The sequence below is a fragment of the Buteo buteo genome, chromosome 11 (assembly GCF_964188355.1).
Source record: "Buteo buteo chromosome 11, bButBut1.hap1.1, whole genome shotgun sequence".
In the NCBI taxonomy this organism is placed as follows: domain Eukaryota; kingdom Metazoa; phylum Chordata; class Aves; order Accipitriformes; family Accipitridae; genus Buteo; species Buteo buteo.
In genome coordinates this window covers 42,568,830-42,589,302 of record NC_134181.1, presented here as the reverse complement: position 1 = coordinate 42,589,302, position 20,473 = coordinate 42,568,830, and the positions used below count along the sequence as shown (strand labels likewise).

At 56.2% G+C, this 20,473-nt stretch overlaps 1 protein-coding gene across 1 annotated transcript in view; it reads left to right on the top strand.

Annotated features, from left to right (window-relative positions):
- KSR2 (kinase suppressor of ras 2) overlaps nucleotides 1–20,473 on the top strand; it is an 82,058-nt gene that overhangs the window by 3,103 nt on the left and 58,482 nt on the right. The window contains exons 2-4 of the mRNA XM_075039650.1: nucleotides 4,115–4,255; nucleotides 5,128–5,278; nucleotides 12,674–13,178. Coding sequence (XP_074895751.1) covers nucleotides 4,115–4,255; nucleotides 5,128–5,278; nucleotides 12,674–13,178 — 797 coding nt within the window. The remainder of the gene's footprint in view (nucleotides 1–4,114; nucleotides 4,256–5,127; nucleotides 5,279–12,673; nucleotides 13,179–20,473) is intronic.

Sequence of the window (20,473 nt, the reverse complement as noted above, 5' to 3'; positions counted from 1 at the left end):
GGGTGGGAGCTGAGCGGCCGCCCCTCTTAGGCCTGCCAGGGCAGTGGGGCTTTATTCCTCATCTGAGCATGGCAGTCAGGCTTTGCAACTCTAAATTTGGGTTTCGGGGTGTAAATACGGAAGAGGGGTACTGCTACCCGCCAGTTTGCCGGAGGACTGGGGGCAGCACGGGGTAAAAGCGAGAAGGAAAAGTCGCTCAGCGCTGGGTGATTTTTCCAACTGTCCTGCCGCGCCTTGCTCTCTGGGATGGGGTTACTCCACCTGGTTTCAAAGCATGGGTCAGGGCTCCCAGAAACCGGCGAGTGGCTCCAAGGATAACCCCGGGATCAGTGGTTCCTGCTCCCCGGGCTGCCATGCTCCCTCCTGGAAGGGGGAACCCTCCTGGGCCGCTTTGGGGTGCTGCACAAACACATGGATGAGGATGGGAAGAGGCACCCAAGGGAAGAGCTGTGGCCGCTTCCAAACTTGCATGGGCCGCGGTCAAAGGAGACGCTGCCCCAGCGCTGGGATATTCACTGCCTGAGCGTGTGGATTCTCTGGTGTCTAATAGCGTGGGTGAGCACAGCACACTTATCCCTGGGTTGTATCTTCCTGGAGAGCCAGGCATCTCCAGGATGCTGGGTTGAGCCATTTTGGCCCCTGTATGCCCAGAAAGAGCCCTGGGGACCATTTAGCAGTGCTTGAAATAAATGATGTGCAGAGCCAGAGATGGCACGTGAGCCTAGCAGGGCTTGGAAAGAGACCTGAGAGGGAAAATATAACTGTGGCAAGGTATTCCCCAGCCTGAGGGTGCTCCAGGTGTCTCCGGAATAACAAGCCCCTTGGTAGGAGTTGGGGAAGAATCTCTCCGGTTGCGGCTACGCACCGTGGGAAAGCATCCGCTGCGGCCCGCCACCGTGCCAGGAATATTTGGAGGCACAGAGCAACCTCTCCGCGGCACGAAGGCATCCGGCACGGGCATGTGCCGATCCCCCCGTGCCGAGCGGGACAGGCATCCCGGCAGGCGCCGGCTCCCTCTCGACGGCTCACCGGGCGCCGGCGTTGGCAGCGCGTGGCCTGCCTGTGCGAGGTTAATTAACTTTCACCTCGTGCTCCCGCAGGTGGATTTTCCACTGCCTCTCCCCGGTCTCCAGGCAGGACTCGGTGCCGTCTCCAGCCCGGCTGACGTCAGGACGGGCGCAGGGTGCTGTGCCGAGGGGGGGGGGGATGCAGCCAACCCTCCCGCTCCTTGGAGACCGGCTGCTTCTCTCCCGGTGCTTGCTCGGGTGGGAGCAGCCGCTTGCCGCCATGCCGGGTTTCGGGGCGAGCGCCTGCCAAGGGGAAATCCTGCTCGGGGTGACGGGACGAGGCTGGAAATCCCCGTCGGGGTGCGGAGGGGAGAGAAGGGGGCAGGGTTTGCATGGGGGTGGAGGGGGCTCCAGCCCTGGGTGACCCCAGCCCCTTGCCTCGCTGGGGTCACCCAAGGTCCCAGGGGAGCGACGTGGAGTGGGGACATCCCTCCTCCGCCTGCACCCATCCCCAGGGACCTGCCGGCGTCTTGTTTTTTCAGCGGGAGGTCTCTGCCTCGGGGAGGAGGTGGGGGGCCCCAGGAGCTGCTGGCCCCTCGCCTTGGCCAAGGGGAAGGGGCTGCTTGTGACTTTACCCCCTTTTGTCAGAGCATCGCACCCTCCCTCGGCCCCTCACGGTGCTGGAAGGGTTGGAGAGGCGCTTGAAAGGGTGCGAAAACCGAGCCCCAGCCCCAGAAGAAGGTACATGCCCCCCTCTGTGCACCCCAGGGTGTCCCCCTGCCCTTTTCCAGCTGGGTAAACTGAGGCACAGAAGAGCTGAGGGGGGCTGTGCCACAGCAGGAACACAAAGCAGGATCTGACCTTTGCAGCAGAGCAGCGTTTAGCACATTTGCAAAATCTCCATCCCGTGCAGGGAGGGCTGAGCAGCAGCTCAGGGTGAGCGAGAGCATCTCTGCAGCCGCGGGATGGGGCTTTCCCCACGGCACCGGGCTGTCTCAGTCGCTTCCCTTTCCAGCCCTGTTGGTGAAGCTCTCAGCAAAACAAGTGCTTTTGGACTTCGCAGAGTTCTGCTGGGCTTGTTTTCCCCCACCTTGAAGCAGACCCGTGGGCCAGAGCATCAGCCCACACCTGGGGCACGGGGTGTCCCATCTGGATCCTCGTTTGTGCTAACGAGGGCCCCTCTGGGCTCTCAAGGGCTGGGTGGGTTTAATTGCCCCCACCTGGAGCCTGGAAATTAAAGTGCCTCCCTCCTGTTCCCAGCTCCCAGTATGTCTCTGCATGGTGGTGGTGGGCTGCCCAGTCCCCAGCTCTGTCCCTGTTCCAGGACCCTGATTTTGGCAATGGAGCGGCTCAGGCATCCCCTTTAGTTCCCCCTGGGCTTTCAGCCTGGAGGGGGCAGAGGAATGGATGAAGAGCAGGCTGGTGGGGATGGAGGTGAGTTTTTTAGGAGGGTTTTTGCTGGTGTTTTGCTGTAGTTGTGTGCGTGCAGGAGTATTTTTTGGGTGGCAGGAGCTGCTTCTGTGTGCCTGCTGCTGTTTCCCTTCTGAGGGCCTGGGGTGCCTTTAGGATGTGCGATGGGCGCTGACCCTGAAACCCGTCAATGGTCTGCGTTAGGAGAGTGGCTTTTGTTAAAAAGCAGACCTGGCAGCTGGTCAGGGTGCTGCCGAGCCCAGCCAGCCCCGCGGGGCTCCCTGTGACCTCCCCGGCCATTTGCTTCTCTAGCCTCAGCTCTAGTTTATGTATTAATTTTCGGTAATTAACCTCCGTGGCTGTTAGAGAAGCGGCCTGGTTGGGGTGTCCAGCTCCTGGCAGAGCTGCGACCCGCTCAGGTGATGCCGGTGGCGATGCTAGTGGGATGTCACGGTGGGGCCTCCCTGTTCACAAGAGGATGGGGACCACCAGCCTCTCCCGCGCCTGTGCCGCCCGGTCCCCCCCAAGCAGCAAAGAGAGGGCTGGTTTTGCTTGTTTTGCACCTTTCTGGGTGCACCCAGTTCACCCCAACCACGATGAGTGGGCGCAGGGGGGCTGATTTTCCCCTCTCTGCTCACATACATCTCGTCACGCCAAGCCCCGTGGCCATCACCGCTGGGTACCACCGGGAGAGATGAGGAAGCCACGATGCTGCGACGGGGTTTCTCCCCTCATCTCTCTATTCCAAACCATCGCATATTTTTCATCTCATCTATTTTTGGGGTGCGCGGGAGCCGGCGGCGGGCAGGGGCACAGCACCATCTAGTGCTGCCGGCGGTGGGGAATCACCCAGCTGGAAAAAGCAGGAGCAGGAAATCCCAGCAGGTTTCCAGCGAGCTGGGCTCTGCTCTATATTTCTGAAGAAAGGAGGCCAGTCGCTCAGCGTCTTTATTTTGGGAGCTGTCAGGCTGCGGTTGCTAACGCAACGTCTTTGCCCTCGCGGTGGGAGGGTTTTGGGGGGGGATGATGGTTGGCAGAGGGATGGGGCTATGGCCGAGCAAAGAAGGGTCGATGGCTCCGGTTGTGTGATGAGGAGCGATGGGATGAAGGAGAGCTGGGGCAGATGTGGGATGGGTGGGGGGAATAAGGAGCAAACACCGATGTCCCGGCCTTGGCACTGGGGGTTGCTGTTGGTGCTCCCACTGGGGGATGCTTGGGGGGGTCCCTTTGCACCGAGCCTGGGTATAAGAGAGACGAGCGCGTCCTTTGGGTGCTCGAGGGGGTGGTATTCGTGTTAGTGTGTGGCAGGAGCGATGCTTTTGCATCCTCTCTCCTCGTTCACCCGCCTTGGGGTCCCCAGGGTGGCGAGGGCTGTCTGTGCCCCGAGCGAGACCCCAGTGCTGAAGCACGCTGGGCTGGGGATAAAGGAGGCAAGAAGGGGCTTTTTTGGGGAGGGAAATGCCCCCCCTTGGACACCCAGCTTGATGTCAAAGGGGTCCTTGGCTGCAGAAGCTTGGCACCAGGTAACAGGGGGTGTTTTGAGGGCAAGAGGGGCTGCGTGTGCCCTGGGGATGGGGCAGAGGGAGGGCAGAGCCCAAGCTGCCTGCGGTCACCCCCTCCCGTGTCCCCCTCCTGCCGTGGGATGGGTTGGGGGGTCACGGCAGGGGGTCCCACGGGGCTTTTGTCTTCTTTTCCAGAGCAAGCTGGTCAAATACTTCAGCCGGCAGCTGTCCTGCAAGAGGAAGGTGGCCTTGCAGGAGCGCAATGCCAAGCTGGAGGGCTTCCCCCAGCTCCTGCACTGGTTCCGCATCGTCAACATCCGCAAGGAGGTGATGGAGGTAAGGGCTAGGCATCAGCCGCGCCGGAGAGGGAAGGACTCTGCTGTGGGTTTGGGTGCCAAACCTCTCCAGTAGTGCTTTTCCCACGGGTTTCTGGGATCCTTGAGCAAAACTAGGCAAGGGAGTAGGTTTTTTTTCTGAGGTGGGCGCTGGCTTGAAGCTGTGCGTTTGGGCCCTGGTGTGGGCTGGAGGGGACAGTGCTGGTGCTGGGGAGCAGAGTGGGAGACCAGAGCGGAGGAACCGGGTTGTTTTACTGCATGGAAAGGTGCTACAAGCCCATGGTGGGACGTGCTGTCCAGGGCCACCCCCCAGCTCTCCTTCCACCCACCAGTGAGGACACCCCATTGCTGCTCCCAGTGAAGGGCATGGGTGCCAGGGAGACCTCGTGGGTGCTGCCCCCCCTCAGCGGGGGTCCCCGTGTCCCTGTCACAGCATGGTGGTGCCAAAGCAGGTCACAGCATCCTTTTCCCACGTTCTGAGCTCCTGCAGGCTGTGGGTGCAGTGAGGGGCTGGCACCCACAGGTGATCCTGTAACAGCCCCCCCAGGAAAGAGGAAAACCTGTACTGAAGCTGCCAGTCCCTGCGAGTGCTCGGGGCAGGTTTTCATGGTGCCCCCAGATGTCCCGGTGTTGAACTGGGTCTGGATATACCTGAGACTGTGCAAAAACTCGAGATAAAGCTGAGACTCGAGCTTTGCCATCTGGGTTTTCATGTGGATTGAGATGGAAAATGAATGTTTTTGGGTCTGTGACCCAAATGGGACAGCAAGAAGAAACGGCTTCTCATCCGTGTGCCTTGAGGTGCTGGTTTAGAGGATGCTCCAGGATGGTTCATTCCTCCTTCCTCACTCCTGCCCTGTTCCTCCCCGTCAGGAAATCGCCCCTGGGCAGCTGAGCCTGGAGGAGCTGCTGGACATGACCGACGACCAGGTCTGTGCGACCGTGGAGAAGTTTGGAGCCAACAGCGAGGAGTGCGCCCGCCTGAACGCCTCCCTCTCCTGCCTCCGCACCGTCCACAAGTCCGGTGAGTCGGGCACCCTTGTACCCGCTGGCCGGGTCCCCTCGAGCCAGTCGGGGTGAGCGGCACAGTCCCATTGCGGTGACACCGGGAGTGTAGCTTTAATGCACCAGAGGCGTTTGCAGGGCTTTCTCCGTGGGTTGCAGAGCTCCTGTATCGCTGGGGGATGGCTGGATACCCGCTGCCCACAGGGGACATCTTTGCTGTGTCCCTGTGGCTCGGGAGCTCACGGAGGGCTTGCCTCTCTAGGAAGTGATGAGTTGTTAGTTCTCTGCAGGAAGGCTTCGCCCGAGGAGGGCACAGCATTTCTTACGGGGGTCCCCCCGACCCCTCTTGCAGGAGCACAGCCAGCAGATTCAGGAACACCCCCCCCCAAAACTCAGCAAGCTCCAGCCACTCAGCATCGCTTCCCAACCACCCCCCCCCCCCCCCATACCCGAAGCCCCTTCCCAAGGCATGCACAAGCCTTGCTTCCCCTTTCCCCTGGGGTGGGGGGATTTGGGGGGTCTGTATGGGTGCCTCCACACGGCAGGGCCCCTGGGGATGTGGGTGCTGGGGTGGGGGTGCTGAGCTGGCGGGTCCCCGGGCGGTGGCAGCAGAGCTCCGTGCTGCAGAGGCGGCTGCACGAAGCCAGAGCTGTTCTGGCTTTCTCTGGGCTGGCAGACTTGCGAGCGGGGCTGGGGGCTGCAGCCGTGGCTGGGTTTCCTTGGGGAAGGGGTGAGGGATGCAGCGGGTGGTTGTGCAGGATCCGGCTCTCCTGGCATCTTCTCCCAAGCCAGCCGAGCCTCGCTGGATGATGCCGTCTTGGGACCGAAAGCTCCTTTTCCAGGGCTGCTGTCGACAGCGTCTGGCCTGGCAGTGAATTGGGGGGGGGTCTCCTCTACAAGTATTCCCCCCCTTACCAAGGAGAGGCTCACCCTCGCCTCCCCATGTGTGATAGGGACTGGCGTGGCTCTTCCCTGTGGATGGCACCACCGAATCGGTGCTGGGGAGTGCTGCCTGCGGGGTGCCTATGGGCAGCAGCAAGGTTGGGGGGATGTCTCCTTTTGGAGCAGCTGGGGGAGGAATGCCGAGACCCCGCTTCATAGTCTAAATCCTCCCCCTGCTGCCGTCCCCTTCTCAAGGGCTCCCTTCCTGGCCCTAGACTGGGGTGATGGTCGTGGGCTGGTTTAGCTGGGGTCCCTGCTGGGACTCTTGGCCTGGCAGGACCTTTCTGTAGGAGGACCCCCATCCTGCCAGACCCTGGGGTTTGGGGACCCCAGACCCCTCTGCCTGGCCCTCCTCCCTTCTTGAAGTTCTCCTCCGATGTAGCTGCATCCCAGGGGCTGGGGGGACGGCGGGTGATCCCTGCTGGGTTTTCGTCTGGGCTTTGCGTGTTCAGAGCAGCCCCTGGGGACAGGAGGGGACAGGGCTGGCGGTGAGGAGGGTGCGTGACGTGGTTTCACCAAGAAGCAGCTTTCAGGGACCGGCAGTGTCCCTGCATTACTGTTGCTTGGCACGATATATCCCAGGGAGGGGGTCCCACCCCGCTGTCCTGGAGGGGTCTCGGCCACATCCACCCGCCGTGGTTACTGTGGTTTCTCTGGGCTTCCCACGTGGCGTGGCACTGCGCGGCATGGCGGTGCTGGCGGACGGTGGCAGAGGGCTCCATGTCCCCGGGCTGGTGCAGCGACCGCTTCCACCGCTGCGTTGGAGCAGTGAGGTGGGGATGGCTGAACCCAGCCTGACATTTCCCGCAGAGCGCGAGTCCCCACGCTCTTTAACTCCCTAAATCCGGCTCCCGCCTGTGCTCCTGCCCTCCTTCCCTTTGGCATTTTCGCTAAGTCTCTCCGCTATTTGAGGAAGGGCATCGATGCCTTCCTCAGAGTCTGGGGAAGGCTCTCAGCCTGCTCTTTGTTTAAACACCTTTGACTTTTAAAGCTCATTGCAAACAAATATTGCTTTACTCGCTGTGCTGGCTCAGCCCATCCCTGCATCCCCCCCCACTGTCCCTCTGCTCGCTCAGTCAAGGGAATTCCCCCATGCCCTAGTGTGACCCGTGCTTTGGAAAATATACATGAACCTTTGGCTCAGCAGCTGCAGTGAAGATGCTAAAACATCTTCTGCCCTTCCCGTGGTTTCTGACTGGCAGAGATGGGGGGGTGGGGTGGTACTGGGGGGCTGTAGGATGCTAGCTGCTCGATTTGCTTTTTAATGGGGCAGCTGATGGGGCTGCCAGCCCTCCCAGCAGGACGTGGCTTGTTGGCCCATTGGGTCCCTGCAGGAGGGAGTTCGCCGCTATCCAGGCGCCGTGCGTGTTTGCCTTCCCCAGCGCTCCATTTAACTCCATCCATCATCGCGCAGCTCTCGGGGGGGCTGCGGGCTGGGCTGTGCGGTGAGGGCTGCTGTTTCGTCCCTCTGGCATTGCAGAGATGCTGCAGTGGTCGTTCCTGCTCTGCCGGGGCCGGAGACTTGGGCTCTGCAGTGCAACGGTCCCTGGTGTTGCCGGTCGGTGTGGGTCCTTGCCGTGCCGGCACCGTGCACGTACGGTGCTGGAGAAACCCCTGGGCACATCGTCTGATGGATGGCACGAGGAGGGGACAGGCAGCTTGGGGCACCGCAGAGCCCCTGAGGGATGCGGGAGCTCCCTGGCAGCAGAGGAGACCAAATCTCCCTGAATTTCTAGAGGATTTGGGTGCACAAGCCTCCACATGGGTTGGCAGTTGGTTTCCTTGTATCCCACTTGGCACAGCTGCATGTCCCCTGTCTCTGCGCTGGTTTTTCCCTGCCTGGCAGAGCGTTTGCCTGGCCAAATGGCCCCTTCGCAGCAGTCCCCGTGCTTTTTGCCCCCAGGAGAGGGGGAGCACAGCCCCTGCCCGTCTTCTGCAGGTGGGGAGATGAGAGCGGTCGTACCTCTGGCCGGGTCAGGGTGCGATGCTCGCTGCCTTTGGGTGGTGGGAGCAGAGCATCCCATCCAGCTGCTCAGGTCCGGGTCCAAGGTGCACCGTGGTCCAGGCGGTGCATTTTGGTGGGCTGTTGGGATGGGGAATTGGCAGAAGAGCATTTCTGGTACGTTGGTGATGTCCCCCTGTGCTGTTGGGGGCAGCTGGGACCGAGCAGCGATGGGGCTGTAGCTCTCCCATCTGGGGTGCACTAAGGCAATGCTGTCTGCTCGTGTCTCTCTGTCCATCCATCCCTCAGCCCCATTTCAGCAGATGCTGAGCTGCTGGCTGGCTCCACGTCTTGGTGACTGGCCACCAACCTTGCCCTGTCTGCAGGCTTGGGCCAGGAAGGTCTATGCCAGCTTCGAGGGCTGTCCTGGCTCACACAGAACCTGGCAAGCGTACGTCCCCTCGGTGTCCCCTGGGGCTCCATCTGACGCACCACTAACCCTCCGTTCAGGGTTCTCAAAATTACCTGCTAGATGTGTTGCCTTGACCCTTGCGAGCCCTGGGAGCTGTGTTATGCTCGGCTGGATCCCACCAGCTGGGTGCCTGGGAGGTTTGGATGGCCCCGAGGAGCCGGTTGGGTGCTTAATGGTTGGGTTCTGGGTTGGGGGGGGGTTGGAAAGCATCCCGGGATGGCAGCGATGTTCTCTTGGAATGCAGCGCTGGGATCTCAGGTCTGTTGGGTTATCGCAGCCCTTCCAGAAGGAACCCCAGATGTACCACGCTGCAATGACCGTGGCTTTTTATCTGCATTTTATCTTCTTGTAAAGCAAGAGACGGTCCTAGTCCAAAATGTAATTAATGAACAAGTTGCTGCCTCTTTAAAACATCATGTAATTTCTTTGCAAGTGCAGTAGTGGTCGATTTCTAGAAGCCAAGATTAGTATTAATAAAGCAGGAATGAGGTACAGTATTAACCTTTTCCATCAATCTTTATTTATTGAGTCGTTAATTAGAGACATCTAATTTCCCAGGCCAATTCTGCCTGGGCGTGGGGGCTGGGGAGGAGGCGGGGAGGAAGCAGGATGCTGTTTCATCGCTTAAATGGCGATGAATTTTGCCAGAATGGGGTTTGATGGTGGGGAAGGAGCCCCTTCCCAAACTGAACATCCTGGGGGCAGCTCCAGCAGCAGGGAGAGCCCCAGAGCATCTTAAAAACCAAAAGCATGTTATATTTATCAAATCTAGTGGCAACCCTATATTAAACCCCTGCTTTATTGTGTTAACAAGTCTGTATTGGATTTTTCTCAGCTGCAAAACCTTACACTTGGCAGCAGTATTTTATTAGCAGCCAAGGCATCAGTTTTGAACTCGAAGTGGGATTAATTTAATATTAAGTAAGAGCTGAGCGGGGCCGCTGCGGATTGAGAAGTTGATGGCGTGTGACTAGTGAGTTATGCGTGGAGGTTATTAGCTGTCCTACAGGGAAAAAATGATCTGGAGCTGAATATTTATGAGTCGGCCTGGTCCTGGGAGGGCTGCGGGTGGCTTGGGGACAGTGCGGGGCAGGCAGAGTGATGAGCAACAACAACAACAACAAAAACCCAAAACAAAACCCAGCAGTGAGCATCCTCATTAGGGCCAAATTTGAAAGCTGCACCGGCCATGGTGTAAAGCTTTGCGGAGTCAGTCCCTCCTGGTGACCGGTGTCCCCGTGCCTGCAGAGCCATCCTCCCAGGGTGCGATGGGGCTGAAGGGCTGGGTGATGCCGGGGTTTATTTTGCCCCATGGCGAGGGTGCGATCGCTGGGATGCTGGCGTCGCGAGAGGCGGCTGCAGCCGTGGGGGTTTCCCTGGCTGTAAAGCAAGCTGAGGTCTTGCTCCGGTTTTATGCACATCTCCCTTTGGTCATCGGGACGCTGTCTTTGGGGAAGGAAAGAGCGATTGCAGCATCGCCTGAGGAGCAGTCGGGGCGCAGGGCTGCTTCGGGTACGGCTCCTCTTTTGGACGGGACCCGCTGCCCCCAGCTCCCTAAGGGGTAGCAAATTATTCCCAGTGTTTTTGTTTTAGGAAATGAAAGCAAAACTTGCTATTTGTCTCTTTGGAACAGGGGGAAAACAGCTTTTCTGATGACACTTTGTCATCTCTCTGCAATCTATGAGCTGCATCCCGACGGCGGGCGCTCCTCTCCGCCTTCTCCCAGGAGTTTGTTTTCCTGTTGATTTTAATGGAGTGGTTCAGAAACAGCTTCTTCCCTAATTAAGTATGGTGGAGTGAAGGAGGCTGGGCTAAGCGGGGAGGCAATGGCAGCACTGAGGGGAATTAATAAAGCCAAATTTGGCCAAGGGGAGCACCTCTGCCTTTGTGCTGGTGGCCAGGGTTTGGTGGCAACTGGGAGGGGAGAGGCAGCGCAAGGGGTCGGAGGGCAGCTGTAGCTGATGCTCATTTCAATATGCAATTAATATTCCCTGTCTAAACAAAACAAATCGGCTTTTATGAGTGAACAGGCAGCCTTGCAGCACCATCGAGGCAGGCAGAGCTTGGGGAAAAGTGGGCCAAGGGGAGTTTGCTTCTGTGCCAGCTCTTCCCTTGCTTTTCCAGCGGGGAATCGGCTCTGGCAGAGCGGTAACGCCCGGGGGAGCCCCGGGAGGGAGCAAAATCCAAAAGTGTTTAACACGCTTTGCAGAAAGAACAGCTTGGGGATTTTTTTGTTATTTTTTTCCTTTCAAGTGTGTTCTTGGTTTAAGCGTATCTCATCAAGTGGAGTGCCCGCTACCTGCAGCGTGCCTGTAAGCAACCGTGTGTTGAAAATACATTTTCCCCTGCTTATCCGGGGTATTTTTAGCCCTGACGCACCCACCAGCCCCATACCGGGTTATTTTTGCTCTCGAGTGCCTCGGTTGTGCTATGACACAGCCGAGCATCGAAGGGGACAGCAGCGAGGGGGGGGACGTGGTGGCCACGACGCCACAGCTGAGCTTGGGGTGGTGGGAAGCGGCCTTGGCTCTCCTTCTTCGTTAACCACTGCTAATTACTGCTGGGGGTGGGAGCATGGGGATGCTGCCGGGCCCGCAGCATCCGGGCAGTTTTGAGTTATGTAAATCTATGCGTGCAAAGCAACCAATGGGGGAGCACCTTGATTTGCATACGTGCATGCCGATTTACAAATCCCTGGGTGCGGGTTAATTAACCGGAGGGGTCGATGGTTTGCGGGAGGATTTAATCCATGGCGTTGTGTCCTCCCTCACCTATTCCCACGCACGGCCCCGGGTGCACCTTCCCCAGCCCCGGGCTGTGCATGGAGCTGGGTGCCCCCAACTGGGGTGGCCCTGGGGACGAGGAGACAGCCCAGTTACGTGGCACTGGGTTGAGCACCCAGTTTGCTGGTATGTGGGCGCAGGTGCCCGCAGGCAGGGTCACCTTGTTGGAGGTGACACGACCCTGCGCAAAGCGGAGTTTTGGGGGGGGTGACAGGTTCCAACTTGTCACCTGCCGTGTCCCCGCTTGGGCTGGGCTGTTTTGGCGAGGAGGGGGCTCAGGTGGGTGCCCGTGGTGGCTTTGGAGGTGCACCTCCGTCCTGGCAGCTCTATCCAGGCAGAGGCGAGGCTTTCCTACAGCAGGATTTTTTTTTCTGTAATTAATTAAAATATAAGGAAGGGCGTGAACTTTTTTATGAGCTTCTTGCTGGGTTGAAGGGCTTTTTGTAGCAGCTGGAGAAGCTACTCTAAAAGCAGCTGGATAGGACTTGCTTTATTTTTTATTTTTTTTATTTTTATTTTCCACTTTGGGAGAGCAATTCAGGCAAACTCAACTCCTCATCCCCCTTTTCCCCCGGAGCTTGTTTTCAGTCCAGTCCTAAAGCTTTCATTTCCAAAGCCTTTTCCTCCTTTACTTTTCCTCTGGAGCTTGAAATAAAATGTTCCCCTTGAAAAGGCTGGGGGGAGAAGAGGCCAGGCAATTAATAATCAAGAAGGGGATGGGGAAGGAAGCTTTTTAAAATAAAGAGATTACAGTTTTATGTTAGTTTTCTTAGCGGAGGCGATCAAAAGGAGTCGGCAAAGGGATCTTCAGTTGGGTCCATCGCTTTGGCGCTCTGAAGTTGCTGCTGACAGCCCTTTGCTCATCTCTGCGCCGGTGGAGACGAATAATTAGAAGCGGAGAGGAGCCCTGCTTAATTACAGTCCCCCTCCTTTATGCAAATGGCACAACTGGGTGGCACGGTGTGGGGGGATGGATTTGCAGGGGCGAGACGGGGGCATCAGCCACGGCCGGGTGAGGGGCGTCCCATCCCCGTGCTACGTTTTTGGGGTGGTGGGGGAAGCTGGTGGGGGACAAACACCCACGGGGGGCGCTCAGCAGGTGGGAAAACACGTGGGCAAAGCACCTCTCTGACCCTTGCGAAGCGCTCGCTCGGCTTTCGCGCGTGCATCGCGCGGGGAAGCTTCTCGCCGGCGTTTCGGAGGCGAGGGGCTGCGGTGCCAGGGTGGGGACCGTGAAGCTGCGCTGCATGGCCGTGTCTGTGTGCTCTGTCGCAGGCGGCAGCCTCTCCAAGCAGGATTGGACCATCCAGTGGCCCACGACGGAGCCGGGGAAGGAGAACAGCCCCGGGTGCCAGCCGGAGCCGGGGCAGTGGGGCAGGACGCACCTCTCGCAGAGCCCCAAGGTCCAACCCAAGTGCGGGCAGCATCACTGCCACGCGGGCTCGCCCCACGGACCCATGTACACCCACGTGGACCGACTGACCGTGGAGGGTCACCCGGGACTGTGCCCGCCCGTGGAGTCCGGCCACCGTTCCTTGCCGCCCTCCCCGCGCCAGCGACACGCCGCTCACACCCCTCCGCGTACCCCCAACATCGTGACCACCATGACGCCGCCGGGCACGCCGCCGGTACGACGGAGGAATAAACTGAAGCCCCCCGGGACGCCCCCGCCCTCGTCGCGAAAACTGATCCATCTCATCCCCGGCTTCACCGCCCTGCACCGGAGCAAGTCCCACGAGTTCCAGCTGGGGCATCGCGTGGACGAGGCTCACACCCCCAAGTAAGTGGGTGCCCCGGGGTGCCGGTGCACGGTGGGGTGATGAACCCCATCCCAGCTCCTTTGGAAAAGTGCTTTGGTCCCTAAATGTTAGGGTGTGGTGTCTTTTTTTTTTTTCCTTTTTTTTTTTGAGCTTCGAGGTAGAAAAGCCCTTTGCAGCTCTAGCGGGCAGTGGAGATGCTGCTAAGATGGTGTCTACCTGGTTCCCCTGGGACCTCATTTTGGGAGCGTGGGGTGGATGGGGAGCACCGAGGGGTTCCAGGGCTGCTGCTCAGCAAAGCCCCTGCATGCCAGAGCGTGGCACGGGTGGGTCGGATGGTGGGAGTTTGCAGCCACGGCACGAGGATGCGCTACCCGGCTGAAGAGCTGTGTGTGGGTGCGAATGCACACGAGAGCAAGATCGGAAGAATCATCTTGCAGCTGAAAGGTGGCTATTAAGGATATATAAAGCCTTATAGGTATAACACTTTATATTCTCGAGACCTCCCCAGCATCTTTTCCAGCCCTGATGGTGTTTGCAGAAGGCCCTTCAGGCTCTGGCCGTGCCACGGCTCCTTCTCTCTGCTCTTGCTCTGCGGCTCCGGTGCCGGCAGAGGCTGCTGCTGTGCAGGGAAAGGGCTCCCCAGCACTAACACGTTCCTTCTCCATCTCCTTCAGGCCCTTTTGGCGGCCGTGCTCAGAAAGCCCTTCTGCTGCCTCGGTGTGGGGTGGCAGAGGGGACCGGTGGCCACCTTGGGCCATCATGTCCTCTCCCTGAGGATGCGCCGGGATGGAGCACGCCTGGTCCCTGCTAACCTCCCAAAACAAAAGCTGCAGGACAAACTGCCCTGTTTGCCCACAAATTTGGGGTTCTTGGAAAAAAAGGCCATGCTAGAAGCCTGGGCAGAGTCCCCCAAGGGATGTGGTGGGAGCAGGGGAAAGCCCAGGGTACCCTGGCTGCCAGCAGATCCTCCTGCCCAGTCCAGGAGGCAGCCGTGATGCTCGGGCAGCTCCGGCTGGGACGTGTGAAGGGTTAAAATCCACTGGGTGCTCCTGGCTGCCAGACCCTGGTGTGTCCCCCTCTTCGGGCAGGGAGAGCCCGGAGGGGGTTTGGGGTGCAGACGTATCGGTGGCCGCAGCGTGACGGTGTCACTTGTTTCCCCGTCGCGTCCCCAAGGCTGCGGCAGCCGCGGGGCTGCGGTCGTTGCACGAACTGAGAGCGGTCGTCCTTCTCCCCTGGGCTGGGAGCTTTTGGTCTCTAAAGGCTTTTAGCTTTTGGAAATTAATTTATTTCAGCTGGATGATGCCTCCTGTAAGGCCACCCTCCCCCTCGCACTCAGGCACTAGAAAGTCGTATTTACTTTGGTCTGTCCCCAGCGAGCATCACCACGTTTGCAGGAGCAAAGCCTGAGCAAGCAGCCTGTCTCCTCTTGTACTTTTATTTGCATTTCAGCATCTGATCCAAGCTCTATCCTCAGCTAACGCAGCAGGTCTCACCGAGGGCAAAACCTGCCTTTGGTTCCCCCGAGCCGTTTGATCCCCAGCGTGGTCATCCCACACCCCGGGTCACCCTGACACGGTTCTGGGGCGAAGGTTTGGACACGAGTGTTTGGACCTTACTGCAGCAAACCCTTCGGCCGGTGATTCCCCGAGCCAGCCGGGGATGGGATGCCTCGACTTTCCTGCAAGGGGAAAGAGCAGGGAAGGGTGTGGAGAAGGAAATCGTAAACAGGGTTTGCGTGAACACAGTCACGTCCCCTCTTCCTTCATTTCTCTCTGCTTTCCTTTGGTCCCTGCCCGACCGTGTCCAGTTTGCCCAGCATCTCTGGTGCTCCCCTTCCCAGCAGTGCTGGGCAAAACTTGAATTCGTGGTTAGTGAATTAATAGAGGAAAGAGAGAGCCAATATTAAAAGGGCTCTGTTGTGCTAGCATCCTACTGGGGGTTCATCGTGTTGATGTGGAAGGACCCAGGCTCCCAAAAGCTGCTCGGAGAACCGGGGAGGTTAATTTTCTCTAATGGCTTTTAATGTTTTTCAGGAGGCAACCACTAAATCCTGCTTGCTAATCCCATTAGTGTTTCGGGATAGTAATTAGTGCATTAAAGAGGCAGCTGCTTCTTTTTTCCCCGCTTCTCTAGCAGAGGCATGCTGAAGTTTTAGCTGTTTATTAGCCTGGTTGCGGTGGCTAATGCTTTGCCTGGCACAGAGAAAAAGTGGCTTTTTGAGGCTGTTATCAGCTAATTTTTATTTTATGGCCATGTCCATGCAATGCACATGTGTTGTAGGGCTGGTTTTTTTAGTGTCATAACTTCTGCAGTGTCCGAGTCCTCTGTGCTCTGCAGGAGGGACGTTTCCTCCTCACCTCAAACATGAAATGGAACTCATCCCTGAAAAATAATTTCAAGCTTGCTCTGATCAACCCCTTCTGGTTTTAGCTGTGCCGGGGGGGGGGTCTTGGTTTGCTTTGGATTGTGGCTTTCTGTTCCCCAGATCGTGTCCCAGCATGGAAGGAGGTGCTAGACCTGGAGAGTTGATAGTTTGGGAACACTGCTGGGGACCCCAAGCGCTGGGTGGGATCTTCTGGGGTGATTTTGGGTCTAGATTTACCCCCGTGCCTCTTTGCAGATCACTTTCTGGTGGGACCCATCCAAAACCCTCCCAAGGAAGGAGGCTGGTGTCCTTCAGACTGATTTATCTCCTCGCCTGGCGTGCCCCATCTCAGGATGGGGTAAAATGGGCTCTGGGGAGCCAGGGATGCCCTTGGTAAAAGCAAAAAGCTCTCTCCCTGTAAGCTGTGGCTCAGTATCGATGGAGGGAAGCTGTTGGGGTGCTGTGGGGCTGCCCCCACGGATTTTTCCATCTCAGTGTAGGCACAAAAGTAAACCACACCATATATCTGGGAGAGCATGAGCAGTGACCGGGTCCTCTCTGGAGCAAGGTCACCATGTACGACTTGACTCTTGATGACAGCTCGTAAGTTTGCTTGCGTTTTGTGTTTCAGAGCTTATTTCTAGGGTTTCATCCATCGCTTTTGTATGCTGAGACCTTCTGAAGCAGGGGTTAATTTTTTTGAGCTTACAGCCTCAGGTTTTCCTGCACGGAGCCTCCAGCTGTTGACCGTAACTCTGGGGTACGGAACATTACTCCTAAAAACATCCCCTGGCTTCCATAAATCCACAATCCATAAACATCTCGTGAATGGTCTTGAAACGGAAACAAAACATTTAGAGTGGTTGATAATATAATGCCCATTTAATACCTCATGAATTCCACGGGCCATTTAAATCTTTCATGGATAGTTAATGATTATTCATCAGCAAGAAGTCAGGAAAAAAACCCAAACTCTGAATTGAAGGTCTTAAAAATACATTAGTTGGGGAACAAAAGTCAGGCTAGTTAAGAGTGAGCTCAAGAGTGTGTGTTAACCCTTGGAAGGATGCCTATAAAATAGCTGTCTGGAGGCAAGATCTGCCCCAAAGCGGTGGTTGAGTAGTCTTCATCCTCAGACCCACGTGAAGGGGAGGTGAGCTCAAGACCTCACCCGCTTCCCAGTTGTGGTTCCTTTTGTCATGCTGGTGTCTGGCCAAATTCATGAACTCCATGGTCTTCAAAGAATAGCTTCCAGCCGGCAGCTGGGGAGGGAGGATCAGAGCGTATCGACAGTGATTATTAAAGCAGCGTGACCTGACAGAGCTGAGCCCCGGAGGAAATACTGAACTTTCCTGAGGGCTAACGTGAAGCAGGTGCTGGAGAGGACATGCAGTTTTTGTGGAGTACCTAGGTCAGGATTGGGCTGGGAGGAGGCTCCTCCAGCTCAAGGCAGCTTTATTTTGGGTAAGTTTTCAACAAGGTCTCCTTATCCTGTGTTGTTGCAATTGTATTCAAGGCATGGATGCAGATAGGGTTAGATGTTCCGGTGGAAAAGCCTGTTTATTCAAAGCCTTACGATGGCTGACTTCCTTGCCTTTAGCCTCAGTGACGCTCAGGTTGTTTTTTGGTGCTGGCTTTCAAAATCAGGACAAGGATATCCTGGATGGATGAAGTCAGATGTGAAGTTCACATCTGATCTGGTGATAGAGCCCATACCCATTTACTTCTTTTCCTTTTCCCTTGTATTATTTCCAACTCTGAACCAACTCTAACTCGATGCTTTCTGTGTTGTGGGTCTTTTTCTCCATCCCACGTAACAGAGAAACCCCTGAGAACAGTCTCCTGTGGCACTTGGCCAAGTCTAGTGTAGGATCCTACTTGGGGCATCTAGGCAGAGAGGCGAAAGACCGAGTCATAGACTTGCGGAAACCTGGGACCAGAGGTCTTCACCATCCCCACCACACCGAGCAGCCTGTGGGTTAGACTGTCCCTCAGAGTTAATAATCTAAGCGGGTCTTAAATGCTACTGAGTGATAGGTCATTTATTCTGCTGCTCTGCGACCTTTATGATAATGATGTTTTCCCTTGTATCAATTCTAATCAACACTTCTACCGGGTAGATCAATTATTTGATATTCTGCGTGGGCTGGATTTGATAGAGCGGCATCAAGATAGCTCTTGTGCCTGGTGTGTGTCTGACATTTTCTAGGCTTGGAAAGGCAGGTGGGCTCTTGGCGTCGGGAGGTGAGCAAGAGATGGATGTTTGCAGAGCAGGTGGATGCAGTGGGACACTACCAACACGTGCAAATAATCCATATGCAGCACCTTTAGCATTGTGTTATTCATCCTGTACGATGTCTGAAAATGTAGAGACCTACCTGGTACTTCTGCGAGGGGGAGAGCATTGAAGTGAGGAAATCTGGAGAGCAAAATGAGCAGCATCTCTCTCTGTGTTTCCAAATAATCTTTCTGATTAATCTCGGTGCCTTTGATGGTGACTCAGGGCTGTGGAGTTTTGCACAGGTCCTGGATTGTCTCCAGCTCTCGCAAAGTATGGTCTGCACACCGTGTCTTGACAGTGATGGGTAGCCTCCGTAACAAACTGGCTCTCTGCTGCAATTATCCCACTGCTCTGGGCTGCGGTTCTCCTTAGGTATGTCATTAATGTTAATTACTGCTGTGGTATTCCATCAAGAGGAGCAGGAGCTTTTAACATGCTTGGAGGAGAAACTTTTCACCGTGTCCTTTAATGTTGAGCCTCCTTTCGCCACTTTGAAAGCGGAGAGCGTGATTATGAATTTAGATAAGGTTTAACATCTTGGGGCAGGGGGTTGAGAGGTGGCAGAGCTCTTCTGCTGCTGGCACCGTTGCCTGATGTGCTGCTTCCACGCTGTCCCCGTGGGAGTGGAGGATAGAGCAAGGGCAGGTGCTGTGGGCAACGTCCCAGGGTGGTGACCAGGAGATGGATTGACCGCTGTTGGTCATGATACAACTAGGAAGACACGCTTGAGCTCTTTTCAGCTCTCTCTTCCAGCTGTAGCTATGCAGGAAAGACACGAAGCAGCAACTCTGTCCTCTTCTTTGTGGTCTAAGCACATTTGAACACCATCCTGCAAGCCCCCGCTGACCTGCTGCTGTGGCCAGCCCAGTGCCCAAGCAGGTGGTGGGTTGGCCAAGCGCTCTGTTGGCTTCCTTGGCAATAATGAAATGAAAACTAAGGTGGCAGGGAGAGCAGGCTTCCCCAAAAGCCATGAGACTGCTCTGACTTTTCTATTTCAATTAAAGCGCAGCCCAAGCCCACCGTGCATCAGCAACCTCAGATCTAGAGGCAGCCTGCAAGTAAATCACAGAGAAAAATTGCCCTGTGCCTCTTCTGAGATGAAAGGTTTGCAGAGCTGTATTTAGTGCAATGAACCTCTACCTGAGGGCTTTCCAGCCGTGGGCAGTCCATGCTTTTCCCTCCAGTGGTGTAATTTTTTGAGAACTGCCTCCCAAAACAGGTCCGGGTGTGTGCATGGGTCCCTGGGCCATGCGGGTGTTTCTCTTCTCGTGTTAATGCAAGTGGTGTAAGCAAGAGACTGAGTTGATCACGTCCCTTTTCTTAGTTGAGTTTTGCAAGCGTGGAGATGATGGTGGTTGGGAAATGGGATCTTATACTGATGGAGAGCTCTGTGGTCTTCAGCCCACTCATTCCTCTCCTTTGAGGAGAGGCTGAGAGAGTTGGGGCTGTTCAGCCTGGAGAAGAGAAGGCTCCGGGGAGACCTTATTGCAGCCTCCAGTACTTAAAGGGGGCTTAGAAGAAAGATGGGGACAGACTTTTTAGTAGGGCCTGCTGCAATAGGACAAGGGGTAATGGTTTTAAACTAAAAGAAGGGAGATTCAGACTAGATACAAGGAAGAAATTTTTTTATGATGAGGGTGGTAAAGCACTGGAGCAGGTTGCCCAGAGCGGTGGTAGATGCCCCATCCCTGGAAACATTCAAGGTCAGGTTGGACGGGGCTCTGAGCAACCTGATCTGGTTGAAGATGTCCCTGCTCATTGCAGGAGGGGTTGGACTAGATGACCTTTAAAGGTCCCTTCCAACCCAAACTATTCTATGAGTCTGTGATTTGGTGGGGGGAAAAAAAATGCCCGGACCTGGCCCATCTGACTGAGGTTGTGTTGTCTGGGGATGGAGAAACCCACTCATCTGGGTGCAAACGAGGAACATGCCAGGGCTGAACTGGTGTGGAAGTGGCCCCAGCAAAAGGACACTCAACCTCACCATCGTTGGTTGGCCACAGCTCATCCACCACCGCCCTTGTGTGTCCCTCAAAGAAACGTAATGGTGGAAATTAAGAAAACAGAAGGGGTTTAATGAGAAACAGGACCTGCTTCAGGATCCTGGCAATTAGCTCCTTGAGCTCCTTCCACACAGCAGCCTGCCTCTGCTCCGAGCATCGCTCCTGCTACCCTCCTGCAGCACCGTCTCGTTGGCGCACGAGTCCCAGGAGGGGAAAAAAACCTGTTTGGCTCGAGCCCCTTCAAAGAGTTTCCCTGCTTTATAATTTGCAGCTGTAATAAAAAGTTACGCTTTGTGCTATGAAAAGAGAATAATAGATCAGTAAGACTTGAACCTTAAAACTCAGCCATCCAGGGAAGCGGGGACAGGCACTTGGATAAATATTTAACTGTCGAGGCTTTGATTTGAGGAACCTGCTTTTCCACTGGCCGGAGGAGGAGGCTTTTGTTGCCTCTTACAGTAATGAGGAGGATAAATGTAACATATGGTAGATATTCTTTTTTTTTTTTTTAATATCAAGCTAGTATTGCATAGAGCTTGTTCAACTCTGCATGTATAATGAAGAAATTTCTTCTGTTCAAGCAGGTTCAAATAATCCGCTGGCTTTACCTGTGTGTTTGCCTTGAACCCTGAAATGCTAAAGCAGTCGGTGCTGTCCTTGCTGCAT